Here is a 16,249-nt window from a genome sequence, read left to right as displayed (position 1 = left end):
TTAGGAATCGGGGATTCCTTAGGAATCGGGGATTCCTTAGGAATCGGGAATTCCTTAGGAATCGGGAATTCCTTAGGAATCGGGGATTCCTTAGGAATCGGGGATTCCTTAGGAATCGGGGATTCCTTAGGAATCGGGGATTCCTTAGGAATCGGGGATTCCTTAGGAATCGGGGATTCCTTAGGAATCGGGGATTCCTTAGGAATCGGGGATTCCTTAGGAATCGGGGATTCCTTAGGAATCGGGGATTCCTTAGGAATCGGGGATTCCTTAGGAATCGGGGATTCCTTAGGAATCGGGGATTCCTTAGGAATCGGGGATTCCTTAGGAATCGGGGATTCCTTAGGAATCGGGGATTCCTTAGGAATCGGGGATTCCTTAGGAATCGGGGATTCCTTAGGAATCGGGGATTCCTTAGGAATCGGGGATTCCTTAGGAATCGGGGACTCCTTAGGAATCGGGGATTCCTTAGGAATCGGGGATTCCTTAGGAATCGGGGATTCCTTAGGAATCAGGAATTCCTTAGGAATCAGGGATTCCTTAGGAATCAGGGATTCCTTAGGAATCAGGGATTCCTTAGGAATCAGGGATTCCATAGTAATCAGGGATTCCGTCAGGAATCAGGGATTCGTTAGGAATCAGGGATTCCTTAGGAATCAGGGATCCCTTAGGAAACAGGGATTCCTTAGGAATCTAGGATTCCTTAGGAATCTAGGATTCCTTAGGAATCTAGGATTCCTTAGGAATCTAGGATTCCTTAGGAATCTAGGATTCCTTAGGAATCTAGGATTCCTTAGGAATCTAGGATTCCTTAGGAATCTAGGATTCCTTATGAATCTAGGGTTCCTTAGGAATCTAGGATTCCTTAGGAATCTAGGATTCCTTAGGAATCTAGGATTCCTTAGGAATCTAGGATTCCTTAGGAATCTAGGATTCCTTAGGAATCTAGGATTCCTTAGGAATCTAGGATTCCTTAGGAATCTAGGATTCCTTAGGAATCTAGGATTCCTTAGGAATCTAGGATTCCTTAGGAATCTAGGATTCCTTAGGAATCTAGGATTACTTAGGAATCTAGGATTCCTTAGGAATCTAGGATTCCTTAGGAATCTAGGATTACTTAGGAATCTAGGATTCCTAAGGAATCTAGGATTCCTAAGGAATCTAGGATTCCTTATGAATCTAGGGTTCCTTAGGAATCTAGGATTCCTTAGGAATCTAGGATTCCTTAGGAATCTAGGATTCCTTAGGAATCTAGGATTCCTTAGGAATCTAGGATTCCTTAGGAATCTAGGATTCCTTAGGAATCTAGGATTCCTTAGGAATCTAGGATTCCTTAGGAATCTAGGATTCCTTATGAATCTAGCGTTCCTTAGGAATCTAGGATTCCTTAGGAATCTAGGAATCTAGGATTCCTTAGGAATCTAGGATTCCTTAGGAATCTAGGATTCCTTAGGAATCTAGGATTCCTTAGGAATCTAGGATTCCTTAGGAATCTAGGATTCCTTAGGAATCTAGGATTCCTTAGGAATCTAGGATTCCTTAGGAATCTAGGATTCCTTAGGAATCTAGGATTACTTAGGAATCTAGGATTCCTAAGGAATCTAGGATTCCTAAGGAATCTAGGATTCCTTATGAATCTAGGGTTCCTTAGGAATCTAGGATTCCTTAGGAATCTAGGATTCCTTAGGAATCTAGGATTCCTTAAGAATCTAGGATTCCTTAGGAATCTAGGATTCCTTAAGAATCTAGGATTCCTTAGGAATCTAGGATTCCTTAGGAATCTAGGATTCCTTAGGAATCTAGGATTCCTTAGGAATCTAGGATTCCTTAGGAATCTAGGATTCCTTATGAATCTAGGTTTCCTTAGGAATCTAGGATTCCTTAGGAATCTAGGATTCCTTAGGAATCTAGGATTCCTTAGGAATCTAGGAATCTAGGATTCCTTATGAATCTAGGGTTCCTTAGGAATCTGGGATTCCTTAGGAATCTAGGAATCTAGGATTCCTTAGGAATCTAGGATTCCTTAGGAATCTAGGATTCCTTAGGAATCTAGGATTCCTTAGGAATCTAGGATTCCTTAGGAATCTAGGATTCCTTAGGAATCTAGGATTCCTTAGGAATCTAGGATTCCTTAGGAATCTAGGATTCCTTAGGAATCTAGGATTCCTTAGGAATCTAGGATTCCTAAGGAATCTAGGATTCCTAAGGAATCTAGGATTCCTTAGGAATCTAGTATTCCTAAGGAATCTAGGATTCCTTAGGAATCTAGGATTTCTTAGGAATCTAGGATTCCTTAGGAATCTAGGATTCCTTAGGAATCTAGGATTCCTTATGAATCTAGGATTCCTTAGGAATCTAGGGTTCCTTAGGAATCTAGGATTCCTTAGGAATCTAGGATTCCTTAGGAATCTAGGAATCTAGGATTCCTTAGGAATCTAGGATTCCTTAGGAATCTAGGATTCCTTAGGAATCTAGAATTCCTTAGGAATCTAGGATTCCTTAGGAATCTACGATTCCTTAGGAGTCTAGGATTCCTTAGGAATCTAGGATTCCTTAGGAATCTAGGATTCTTTAGGAATCTAGGATTCCTTAGGAATCTAGGATTCCTTAGGAATCTAGGATTCCTTCGGAATCTAGGATTCCTTAGGAATCTAGGATTCCTTAGGAATCTAGGATTCCTTAGGAATCTAGGATTCCTTAGGAATCTAGGTTTCCTTAGGAATCTAGGATTCCTTAGGAATCTAGGATTCCTTAGGAATCTAGGATTCCTTAGGAATCTAGGATTCCTTAGGAATCTAGGATTCCTTAGGAATCTAGGATTCCTTAGGAATCTAGGATTCCTTAGGAATCTAGGATTCTAGGATTCCTTAGGAATCTAGGATTCCTTAGGAATCTAGGATTCCTTAGGAATCTAGGATTCCTTAGGAATCTAGGATTCTTTAGGAATCTAGGATTCCTTAGGAATCTAGGATTCTTTAGGAATCTAGGATTCCTTAGGAATCTAGGATTCTTTAGGAATCTAGGATTCCTTAGGAATCTAGGATTCCTTAGGAATCTAGGATTCCTTATGAATCTAGGATTCCTTATGAATCTAGGATTCCTTATGAATCTAGGATTCCTTAGGAATCTAGGATTCCTTAGGAATCTAGGATTCCTTAGGAATCTTGGATTCCTTAGGAATCTAGGATTCCTTAGGAATCTAGGATTCCTTAGGAATCTAGGATTCCTTAGGAATCTAGGATTCCTTAGGAATCTAGGATTCCTTAGGAATCTAGGATTCCTTAGGAATCTAGGATTCCTTCGGAATCTAGGATTCCTTAGGAATCTAGGATTCCTTAGGAATCTAGGATTTCTTAGGAATCTAGGATTCCTTAGGAATCTAGGATTCCTTAATAATCTAGGATTCCTTAGGAATCTAGGATTCCTTAGGAATCTAGGAATCCTTAGGAATCTAGGATTCCTTAGGAATCTAAGATTCCTCAGGAATCTAGTATTCCTTGGGAATTTTTAGTAGTCTTTGATTCTTTGGGAATCTGGAATTTGTTCAACCTACCCCAACACAGAACCTTTTAATAAAACTACAAATGATATCATTCTAAAATTAAACACCCACTACATTGAGACTAAACAACAAACAAAACCTATAAAATTAATATACCCAAAAAAAGATTTAATTAATTTAACCTCTTCAACTCATTTATAAAGATACATATGGTAAAATTAGCAATAGGCTATTGAATTAGCAATGCTCTGATAACAAACTGAACTTGACTGGGGTGACAGTCTCATTTTTATATTCGCTGCGAAAACTTGTAAAGAAAAATTGTGAAAAAGAAACTGTTAATAAAATAATGTTTAAAATATGGGGATTTTTATGCCTATGTGGCATATCGATTTCATGGGGCCATGTTACCTTTTCGCCAAGCTTCAAGCAATTGCAAATGATCGAAGAGTCCATGAACTCCAGCTATGATCCTTGTGAAGACTTCTATCATTATGCCTGTGGCTATTGGCAAAGCAAATATGCCACCGCTGACTACAATGAGATGATGGGCTTGTTGGAACATCAAATTAATGAGGAGTTGAAGAAATTGCTGGATAAAGAGGACGATCTACTAGATGAGAGTGAAAGTGCCTTGGGAAAACTGAAGCTGTATTATGAATCCTGCATGATGAAGGAGAATGAGTTTTTGTTAAACTATTTTGATTATGTGAAACCGGCAGCAGATTCACAATGGCCTTTATTGCAAGTTTTGGAGGAATATGAAAGCGAGGATTGGGAATGGCCTGCAGAAGGCTTTGACATTTACAAGTTATTGGGAATTTTGCAAAGCTATGATTTTAATAATGTTTTGATCAAAATAGGCTTTCATCGTTTATGGAATGGTACTCTGCAGATACATTTTGAAGTACCCCAGGCAAATGAGGCAGTTGAGGCTACTGTGGAAGGTATAGCCAATGCCATGATTTTTCTGAAATTTCCTCAAGAATTAGCCCATAAATATGCTGAAGAGTTTATGGAAAGTCAAGATTTTTGGAAAGACAACTATCAAAGCTATGAAAAGGAGTCAGAGTCCGAAAATCAAGAGTATCTTAGTTATGAGGAATTGGCAAAGCAACATCCTGAACTGCATATACTAATTGAGGCCATGTTACCTGGCAAGATGACACCGGAAGATATGGTGTTTATTACAAACAAGGATTATTATCAATTTCTTAAGGATTATTTGGCCTCCACTATGGCTTCCCAGAATATCACAAAAATTGTCAATTATCTACAAATGAAATTTTTGGATTTCTTATATCAGGATGCGATTAATGATTGTGTCAAAGAGGTACAGGATAAAATGGATATGGCCTTGAGCTATATGTACTTCAAAGAGAAAAGTAAGATCAAGGAAGAAAATTATAATGCCGAAATACTGAAGATTGTAGCAAAAATCTATACAAATCTATTACAATTGCTTAATGAAAATCACAGTAAATTGGAGTCTTCGCTGGTAGACAAACTCAAGGAGAAAATATTTCATTTGAAACTCAACATAGGCAATTTGCCTGAAAAGGTGAGCGAATCCAAAATCGATGAATTTTATGACAATGTCAAGGATTTACTGGAGAATAATTATTTCAAAAATCATTTAATTCTGCTGAGACATCGTTTTTTTAAACGCCTACTCAACTATCAAAAGCAAACTTACAGCTTGTCCCATTTTACTTCCACCGGCTATGATGAGGATGTCAATATGGTGGTCGTACCCTTTGGCTATTTGCAGGAGCCTTTGTACCATCAAGACTATGATGATATATTCATATGGTCCTTATTGGGGTATCTTATGGGGCATGAATTCAGTCACTCCCTGGATCAAACTGGCCTAAAGCATGATGCCCAGGGTATGGAGACTACTATGTATCAGGATATCTTGGAAAGTAAGCAATTTCTGGAGACCATGGATTGCTTAGAGGCCCAGCACGAAGGCTCCAATGTAGCAGAACGTTTTGCTGATACCATAGGCATACGTCTGGCCTTTCGTGCCTATGTCAATGATAATCGCTCTCATCTACAGCCTCGTTTCACTTATATACCCTGGAATCAGTTGTTCTTTTTGAATACTGCCCAATTCTATTGTGGCAGCAATGATGAAGATGCCGTTACATTACATCAAATCGTTAAGAACTCGGAGGATTTTGCCCAGGCTTTCCAGTGTCCCTTGGGTAGCAGTTTAAATCCTGAGAAAAGGTGTCGTCTATTTTAAGGGCAACAAAAAATGAAAAAATTTTATTTTTTTAAAATAAAAATTCCAATAGCATAAACAATGAACAAAACAAAAATTGTTAAGTTTATCAACAAGTTTTGGTAAGAAAATTATAAGAAAAAAATCTCTACAGGGATACAATTTGCAAAATCGGCTGGACCGAATCTTATATACCCACCACCAAAGATCGCATTTGTCGAGTTCCCTTCCGGGTTTCTCTTTGTAGACAAACAAAGAAAAGAATTTCTATGCTATTAGAGCTTTGTTAAGTTATGGTCTGATGCCGATCATAATTGAATAGAATGTTGGAGACCATGGTAGAAGTAATTGTGTAAAATTTCAGCTAATTCGAGTAAGAATTGCGCCCTTTAGGGTCTCAAGAAGCAAAATTGGGATATCGGTTTACATGGGAGCTGTATCAAGCTATAGATGGATTCGGGCCATATTTCAGTATGCTGAAGGTCAAGGAAGAAGCCGTTGTACAAAATTTCAGCGAAATTGGACAATAACTGCGCCCTCTAGAGGCTCAAGAAGTCAAGACCCCAGATCGAATTATATGGCATCCATATCCGGATACGTACCGATTTGCGCCATACTAAGCAGAGTTGTTGAAAGTTAATAACAAAACACCTCATGCAAAATTTTAGCCAAATCGGATGAGAATTGCGTCCTCTAGCGGCTCAAGAAGTCAATATCCAAGATAGGTTTATATGACAGCTATATCAGGTTATGAATGGATTTGAATCTGATAAGAATTGCGCCCTCTTAAAGCTGAAGAAGTCAAGACCCAAAATCTACTCTACTCCACTCTACTCTACTCTACTCTACTCCACTCTACTCTACTCTACTCTACTCTACTCTACTCTACTCTACTCTACTCTACTCTACTCTACTCTACTCTACTCTACTCTACTCTACTCTACTCTACTCTACTCTACTCTACTCTACTCTACTCTACTCTACTCTACTCTACTCTACTCTACTCTACTCTACTCTACTCTACTCTACTCTACTCTACTCTACTCTACTCTACTCTACTCTACTCTACTCTACTCTACTCTACTCTACTCTACTCTACTCTACTCTACTCTACTCTACTCTACTCTACTCTACTCTACTCTACTCTACTCTACTCTACTCTACTCTACTCTACTCTACTCTACTCTACTCTACTCTACTCTACTCTACTCTACTCTACTCTACTCTACTCTACTCTACTCTACTCTACTCTACTCTACTCTACTCTACTCTACTCTACTCTACTCTACTCTACTCTACTCTACTCTACTCTACTCTACTCTACTCTACTCTACTCTACTCTACTCTACTCTACTCTACTCTACTCTACTCTACTCTACTCTACTCTACTCTACTCTACTCTACTCTACTCTACTCTACTCTACTCTACTCTACTCTACTCTACTCTACTCTACTCTACTCTACTCTACTCTACTCTACTCTACTCTACTCTACTCTACTCTACTCTACTCTACTCTACTCTACTCTACTCTACTCTACTCTACTCTACTCTACTCTACTCTACTCTACTCTACTCTACTCTACTCTACTCTACTCTACTCTACTCTACTCTACTCTACTCTACTCTACTCTACTCTACTCTACTCTACTCTACTCTACTCTACTCTACTCTACTCTACTCTACTCTACTCTACTCTACTCTACTCTACTCTACTCTACTCTACTCTACTCTACTCTACTCTACTCTACTCTACTCTACTCTACTCTACTCTACTCTACTCTACTCTACTCTACTCTACTCTACTCTACTCTACTCTACTCTACTCTACTCTACTCTACTCTACTCTACTCTACTCTACTCTACTCTACTCTACTCTACTCTACTCTACTCTACTCTACTCTACTCTACTCTACTCTACTCTACTCTACTCTCCTCTACTCTACTCTACTCTACTCTACTCTACTCTACACTATCTCTCTACTAACACCTCTAAATATAGACCTGGGACATTCTAATTCGATTTAGAATTAGAAATCGCGATATTATTGATGTGGGTCGTTGGGGATTGCTAATGGGCCTTATCGGTTCAGATTTGGATATAGCTCCCATATAATGTGGACCTTCGACTTGACTTCTTGACAAGTATGGTCCAAATCGGTGTATAACCTGATACAGCTCCTATGTAAACCCATCTCCTGATTTTACATCTCAAACCCCTGAAAGTGTTCTGTTACGACTTCCAACGTACGGTCCAAATCCTTTGTGCAAACTTTTAGCAGAATCCATGGTGGTGCGTTCCCAAGATTCGGCCCGGCCGAACTTAGCACACTTTTACTTGTTTGTTAAACGGGGAGTCGGTCCAACATAAGCTTATTCAGAATATCTATTCTAGATTCCTAGGCAAGGTATACCGCGTGTGCCGGCGCGGTGGGCAACAGGGTTCTAGTCAGGGTGACCTGAGCGGTTTTAGAGTGGGGGACAATGTGTTGACTTCTCGGAACGAGTGTGCTATGGTGTTATTGGGAACGTTCTTTCCCGATGCGGATGAGCACGATCAGGCTCCCAGTGTGGAGATGATCGTGCCTCCTCCAACTCTGAAAAGGGTCGAGATAGTGGACAGTGTTTGCCGGCTTAGAAGCGGGAGGTCATCTGGCATGGACGGTATGACTGGACAGATGCGTAAAAGCATCTGGAAGGCTATACCTGACCATGTCGAGTTGATGCTCACACGATGTGTCGAAGTAGGTTATTTCCCTCGTACGTGGAAATGTGCTCGAGTTGTAGTCCTTCTGAAATCGCCCGATCGATTGAGGAGCAATTCAAGATCGTATCGGGGCATCAGTCTCCCCTAAGTGGTTGCAAAAGTATTGGAGAGGATAATGGTGACAAGATTTAGGGAGGGCTACAAGGAGAGTACTCCTCCGTACCAGCTCGGCTTTCGGGAGGAAAAGAGCACTGTGGATGTCTGGATCCATGTGCAGAATTATGTGAGAGAATCGAGTGCCAAATATGTCCATGGCGTATTTGTCGATTTCAAAAGCACGATTGATTACCTTTCATGGCGTAGTGTACTCACGAGGTTAGGCCAAATAGGTTGTCGGGAACGTTCTCTATGGCGTAGTTACTTCTGTGATAGAAGAGCTTGCGTGATTGGTTCAGCGTGGCTGCCCTCAGGGGTCCATCTGTGCTCCATATATATGGAACCTCATAATGGATCCCCTGCTGGGACGTCTCGCCGAGACCTTCAAAATCAGTGCATATGCGGATGACCTGCTCATCCTGGTTAAAGGAAATTCCAGACTAGCTCGGGGTGAACTTGCCATGGGCATTATGCGCGAATGGAGCGTTCGTTTTGGTGTGGACGTCGCAGAGGACAAAACCGTGACAATGTTGCTCAAGGGCATCTTGTCGCGGAATCGTCCACCCACGATTCGATCTGGTGGAGCTAGCATCAGGAATATAGCGCTCGTAAAATATCTGGGAGTGACTGTGTCGGAGAGAATGGGTTTCCTGGCCCATTTGGATCGGGTGATGGAGAAGATGACTGAAGTAGCCGGTATGGTTAAGCGTGTTCTGAGAAGCGCTTGGGGTCTTAGTCGTCGCACTGTTCGGTTCATATATGGTGGTCTATTTGTTGCTTGTGCAACTTATGGAGCGCCGGTATGGCACGGAATTGCTGCGACGGTCTTAGGACGAAAGATGATCCTCTCTTGTCAGAGGGTGGCAATGTGTGGGACTGTTTCGACAGATGCACTACAGGTATTGCTTGGCGCCCCGCTTGATTTATTTGTGAGTTACATGGCCGTTCTGTATGGTGTGAAAAAGGGAATTCGTTTAGTGTGTGAGGATTGGCTTACCGCTTCTAAGCTTGCAAATGGGGATGTTAGGCGGCTCAATGCACTCCTTTGGAGCACTCCTTTTGGAGCCTTAGTCTTAGTCGTCGCACTGTTCGGTCCATATATGGTGGTCTATTTTTTGCTTGTGCAACTTATGGAGTGCCGGTATGGCACGGAATTGCTGCGACAGTCTTAAGACGAAAGAAGATCCTCTCTTGTCCGAGGGTGGCAATGCTGGCTTGCTTGCCTGTGTGTACGACTGTTTTGACAGATGCACTACAGATATTGCTTGGACTTTGGCTTCGGCGTAAGTCTGGGCTAGAGACGGGACATGGTTCCTTTAATGCATTTTTGCATCAGAGGAATTTGTCCGCGACTGATCTGTGCGACTATGCGAGACCTGAGGACTGGAGGCATGTACTGACGCAATGCCCCTACTTTGCTGATATTAGAGATTTAGGCGCGATGGGGATTAGCGAGGCGGTGTGGGATTCCAGTAGGGCCCTTGAAGACGAGACGACTGTTGCAAGGCCACCTTTTCCCGAGAAGTATTTCTTAGGAGGCGAACAAGACTTAGTGGAGGGATGAATACACGCTAGTTATTCATAACGAGGTGTTGCAGTACTGGTGCGACCGAATGATTTGGTGCTGCGTATGACTTGGCCTGGCACCTGCCTTGCCCATGTTGATGCAGCAGCGTTTGCCCATCGTTGGTTCCCCTAGCTGTTGTGGTTGTGTTCGGTCATCCGTGAGAGTGGCCGCGTTGATTGTGAGTCCCATGTTGATGCAGAAATGTGTGGCGTAACCCGTGAGGGCTGCCATGTCCTGTTTGTGTATATCGTCCTGCTGTTTGTTTGGTGTATACTTTTGTATGCTGGCTTAGGGCGATTTACTTTTTCCAGGTGACCAGTCCGGAACTGTTTGGGGTTCAACTGGTATTAGTCTTTTAGGGCTACAGAGTCTCACCGGAGACTTTAATCTGGTACCACGGGTGTCAGGAGCCCCTGGCACTTCGGTTCCAGCCTGACAATGATGAGGCCCCAGTAGGGAGCAATGTGGTGGCTGTGGTTTGTATCCAAATCGCGGGTAGAGCATAAGCTCGGCGTGGAGTTGCGTTTTCAACCGGGTGCCGTGATCGGAAGGAGCTTTAGGTAGTGCTTCGCTCCTAACCAAGGAGGTGAACACGTCCAAATACGTGGGATCAAATTGGTACTCCTGTGTGGGTTACAACATGTGGGGGCGGTGGTAGACGCATTGTGTTGACCCCTGGCTCTTGGGCCTCGCAGGTTTGGACCGTGATGACAGGCATCTGCGTTAAACACGACATTCGTGTCTACTTCCTAAGATTTTTTATTTGATACCAAATTTTACGTTATTATGCCCTCCGAATCCCTAGAAACTCAAATTAGAGATCAGTATGGGTGCCATATAAGGTTACGGACAAATTTGGACCATACTCGGTACGTTTTTTGAAAGTCATAGCAAAACACCACTATCAAAATTTCAGGGTCAAGAAGTCAAAGCGAAATATCGGTTAATATGAGGGCACTCTTGAGGCGAAGTTATGGACCTCGAGAGGCATAGTTATGCACCAATTTGGAGCTTAGGGTACGGTTATTGAAGATTGTCAAATTTCAGCCAAATCGGATAATAATTTCGGCTTCTAGGACCCCACTAATACAAGTCGAAGGACGATTTTATATCCGAGCTATATCCATATCAGCCGATATGACCATATTGCAATCCCCAACGTTTTACATCAATAAAAAATATCTGTGAAAAACGGATATCTTTATGCGTTCAATTGCTAACATAGCCTGGTGGCCACCGTAGCGCAGAGTTTAGCATGTCCGCCTATGACGCTGAACGCCTGGGTTCGAATCCTGGCGAGACCATCAGAAAAAATTTGCATCGGTGGTTTTCATTTGTAAGGTACTATGCCATGTAAAACTTATCTCCAAAGAGGTGTCGCACTGCGGCACGCCGTTCGGACTCGCCTATAAAAAGGAGGCCCCTTATCATGGAGCTTAAACTTCAATCGGACTGCACTGAATGATATGTGAGAAGTTTACCCCTGTTCCTTAGTGAAATGTTCATGGGCAAAATTTGCATTTGCAAACGTAGCCTATGGTATTGGATTTACAAATTTCTATGCCAATTCAAATAAGAAACTTTATTTAGAAACAAAAAAAAATTATTTTATACTTTACTGGTTGATTTAATCGACTTAATAACAAAAAAAAGTGCTTCTAATATAAACGACATTTTTCCCTTGGATTCATGGGAGTATCTAAGCGGCACTGGAATGCTTTGGCAAAATCTTCGGAATTCATTACCATCTGTTGCAGATTAGCCTTGTCACTGTCATCATTGCCGCAATAGTACTGAGCCATATTCATAAAGAACAATTTATCCTGGGATATGGTAGTGGTATACGCCGCTGCCCCTTGAGTATCATGAGGATCTTTGTCGCTGACATAAGCCCTATAGGCCAACCGAATACCCACAGCATCAGCAAAACGTTCATCGACATTCTCATTGTCGTTCTGAGCTTTAAGACACTCCAAGAATTGGTTGAACTTGGCATGATTCTTAATATCGGCATATAGGGAGGTCTCATAGCCCACCAAATCTCGTTCCAAGCTGGTTCCATCAATGGCATGTGAGAACTCATGACTCTAAAGATAACCGAATAGAGACCATCTTAGGACATCATCATAGCTGTCATCATAAATGGGTGCCTCTAAGTAGGTAAGGGGTATTATAAACAAATTCGAATCTATGTCATACGATGTGGTGTCAACGTATTGCTTAATGTAACTCTGATTCTGATAGGAACTCAGGCGTTCCAGCATGCGATGCCTCAATAGTATCAAGTGATTGTGATGATAATCATGGCTACTCAAGCCTTGGACATCAGCAAAATAGTCATCCACATAGGATTTATTGATATTGGCAGGCAAATTTCCTGTGTTGACTTTTAAGGCTGATACTTTCTGCTTTAGTTTGGCAATTTGGGAGGGTCTCAAATGCATGAAATTCTCATCCAATAGTTGGCTCAATTGCCGGTGTATCTTCTCAATGAAGCCTTGGACCATAGCATTTTTCTGCTGAGCAGTGGCGTTATAATAAAAGGAGGAATACCAAAAATTGGCAGCCAAGTCCATTTTACGGCGTGTATCCTCAACACAATCGCTATGGGAATCATCTTTGAGATATTTCAAAAATTTTAGCATTAAATAATTGGCTAACTGTAGGGCTTCGGGGCCCTGAGGCACTGAGTAATCATTGAAAAATCGATAATAGTCCACATTGTTGATGAAGATCTCATCCTGGGCATCAATTTTTCCCGGAAAGGTGAACTCAATAATTTTCCAAAGATTTGCATAGGAGGTCTTCAATTCGCTATAGATCATGGATTCCACAGTTTCGTTTTCAGCATACTGAGCATAAGTCTCTCTCCAATGGGAGTCCATTTTCTTATAGGCATTGCCGTACTGCGAGCTGATGGTTGCGGTGAATCCCAGTTTGGCCAAGAGCTCAACTTCCTCCTCTGAGTCCGCTTCTGCTGGGGCTTCGGGTAGATTGAAATGAATCTGCAGAGTTCCATCAGCGGCACGATAGGGAACCACACTTACCAGCAGATGATTAACATCACAGGCATGCAACTCTCCCAAAAGTTTGTATAAATCAAAGTTCTCTGCAGGCCACTCAATAACTGCATCCCCATTGGCATGTGATTGCAAGATGGGCCATTCCAAGCCCACACCTGGCTTAATGTGTTTGAAGTAGTTCATGGCATCCTCATCGTAATTTTTGTTGCATGCCTTGTAGTAAATCTTCATTTTTTGGTAAGCACTATGGGCATTTCTTCTGCTTCCCACTCTCTCTTTGAGATACTCCTCCAATTTGCTGCTTAATTTGCCAGCCACCATGGCCGTCAACTCGGAATAATCCTCCGTGGCATAATTGGCCTGCCAATTGGCACAGGCATAGGTGTAGAAGTCCTCGCAGGGATCCATGTTGGCATTCATGGAACGTTCTATCATTTGGATTTGCTCTTGGGCAGGGTTGTTAGCCCATGCCACAGCGTTAAGCAGCGACAGCAAGATGAAGTAAGTTAACATTTTTTTTTTCTCTCAGTGAGGAATTTATTCACTTTCCTTTTCTTTCACACCGATAACGTTGAATAGCTGACAGAAGACTAAGCTGCCTATATGTCAATCCCACTGTATTTTATACAAGTTCGGCAAATGAAAGCATGCATGTTGATAAAACATTTGATTTTGAACTATTTTTGGACACTTTCAACTAAAAGGGGGCCAAAGTTCTTTGCATACCCTGCACCCTAGAATGCAGTGTACTAATTTTGTCATTTCCTTTTGTAACACCTAGAAATATTGGTCTTAGACTCTATAAATTGTATATTTTTTAGATCAACCTGATATTGAAAGTCGATATAGCCGTGTCCATCCTTCCGTTCAGCTGTATGCTATCTCTAACCGTTTTCAAGCATCACATGTTTAAATAGTTTTTGGGATTTTATCCCACTGTGCAACGTCAGTTGCAAATTGGAGAAGGTCCTACGGAGCAGGTGTCTCTTATCCTGCAGCAGAGCAAGCATGACCTTGCTAAATAAAATCCTCCCTGTAGTGGTGTGTCTCAAAGACATGACACTGTCTTTGCCCTGAAGTGGAAGATTAAAGCTACACAGGTATCGTGATGTTTTGGGATATTTCTGAACATGTGCTGTTTAAGCCTCCGGCTGGTGAAAAGGTCCCTGGGGACCTTTTTCATTGGACTGGACCGCTCTAGATTAAATTGAAAAAGGATGTCGAAGGCCCTAACACAACTCATTGTCCCAAATTTCGGCAACATCGGACAATAAATGTGGCTTTTATGGGCCTAGAACCCTAAATAGGCGGATAGGTCTATATGACACCTATATTCAAATCTGGACCGATCTAGGCCAAATTGACGAAAGGATGTCGATGGGTCTAACACAACTCACTGTCCCAAATTTCAGCAAAATCAGATAATAAATGTGGCTTTTATGAGCCCAAAACACTAAATCGGCGGATCGGTCTATATGACAGCTATATTCAAATCTGAACCGATCTGGGCCAAATTGAAGAAGGATGTTGAATTGCCTAGTACAACTCACTGTCCCAAATATCAGCAAAATCGGATAATAAATGTGGCTTTTATGGGCCCAAAACCTTAAATCGAGAGATCGGTCTATATGACAGCCATATTCAAATCTGGACCGATCTGGGCCAAATTGCAGAAAGATGTCGAAGGGCCTAACACAACTCACTGTCCCAAATTTCAACAAAATAGGACAATAAATATGGCTTTTATGGGCCCAAAACCCTAAATCGGCGGATCGGTCTATATGACAGTTATATCCCAATCTGGACCGATCTTGCCCAAATTGAAGAAGGATGTTGAATTGCCTAGTACAACTCACTGTCCCAAATTTCGGCAACATCGGACAATAAATGTGGCTTTTATGGGCCTAAGACCCTAAATCGGCGGATTGGTCTATATGACAGCTATATTCAAATCTGGACCGATCTAGGCCAAATTGACGAAAGGATGTCGATGGGCCTAACACAACCCACTATCCCAAATTTCGGCGACATCGGACAGTAAATGCGCCTTTTATGGGCCCAAAACCTTAAATCGAGAGATCGGTCTATATGACAGCCAAATTCAAATCTGGACCGATCTGGGCCAAATTCCAAAAAGATGTCGAAGGGCCTAACACAACCCACTATCCCAAATTTCGGCTAAAACGGACAATAAATGCGCCTTTTATGGGCCTGAGACCCCAAATCGGCGGATCGGTCTATATGACAGCAATATCCAAATCTGGACAGATCTGAGCCAAATTAAAGAGGGATATCGAAGAGCCCAACACAGCTCACTATCCCGAATTTCGGCGACATCGAACAATAAATGCGCCTTTTATGGGCCTAAGACCCTAAATCGGCGGATCGGTCTATATGGCAGCTATATTCAAATCTGGACCGATCTGAGCCAAATTAAAGAGGGATATCTAAGGACCCGACAGAACTTAATGTCCCAAATTTCGGCGAAAACGGACGATAAATGCGCCTTTTATTGGCCCAAAACCTTAAATCGAGAGATCGGTCAATATGGCAGATATATCCAAATCTGGACCGAGCTGTACCATATTGCAGAAGTATGTCGAGGGACTTAATTTAACTCACTGTCCCAAATTTCAGTAATATCGGGTAATAAATGAGCCTTTTATGGGCCCAAGTCCATAAATCGAGGGATCGGTCTATATGGCAGCGATATCCCAATATGGACCGATCTGGCCCGAATTGGAGAAGAATTTTGAAGGGCTTTGAAGCACAAATCACTGTCCCAAATTTCAGAAAAATCTGATAATACATGTGCCTTTTATGGGCCCAAAATCTTAAATCGGCGGATGGGTCTATGTGGAGGTTATATCAAGATATTGTCCGATATAGCCCGTCTTCGAAATTAACCTGCTTATGGACAACGAGAAGAATCTGTGCAAAGTTTCAGCTCAATATCTCTATTTTTAAAGACTGTAGCCTGATTTCAACAGACAGACGGACGGACATGGCTAGATGCGTTTTCATATAAAATTCCATACAAAGGGTACAAGCTCCCTGTGGACCTTT

The 16,249-nt window shown here is 41.9% G+C and overlaps 2 protein-coding genes across 2 annotated transcripts in view; both read left to right on the top strand.

Moving 5' to 3' along the window:
• Window positions 1–16,249, top strand: part of LOC106085066 (lachesin) — a 515,032-nt gene that overhangs the window by 437,044 nt on the left and 61,739 nt on the right. The gene's annotated exons all lie outside the window — the stretch shown is intronic.
• LOC106093998 (neprilysin-2) lies at window positions 3,785–5,755 on the top strand. The gene has a single exon (XM_013261171.2). The coding sequence runs from the start codon at window positions 3,852–3,854 to the stop codon at window positions 5,751–5,753; it is 1,902 nt and encodes a 633-aa protein (XP_013116625.2). The 5' UTR covers window positions 3,785–3,851; the 3' UTR covers window positions 5,754–5,755.

This window comes from Stomoxys calcitrans, chromosome 3 (genome assembly GCF_963082655.1).
Source record: "Stomoxys calcitrans chromosome 3, idStoCalc2.1, whole genome shotgun sequence".
Lineage (NCBI taxonomy): Eukaryota > Metazoa > Arthropoda > Insecta > Diptera > Muscidae > Stomoxys > Stomoxys calcitrans.
Note: the sequence above shows the minus strand (reverse complement) of the source record. Positions and strands in the feature narration are given on the sequence as shown.

Excerpts from the sequence above, each read along its gene's own strand:
- LOC106093998 (XM_013261171.2), top strand. The coding sequence starts at position 3,852 with ATGTTTAAAATATGGGGATTTTTATGCCTATGTGGCATATCGATTTCA.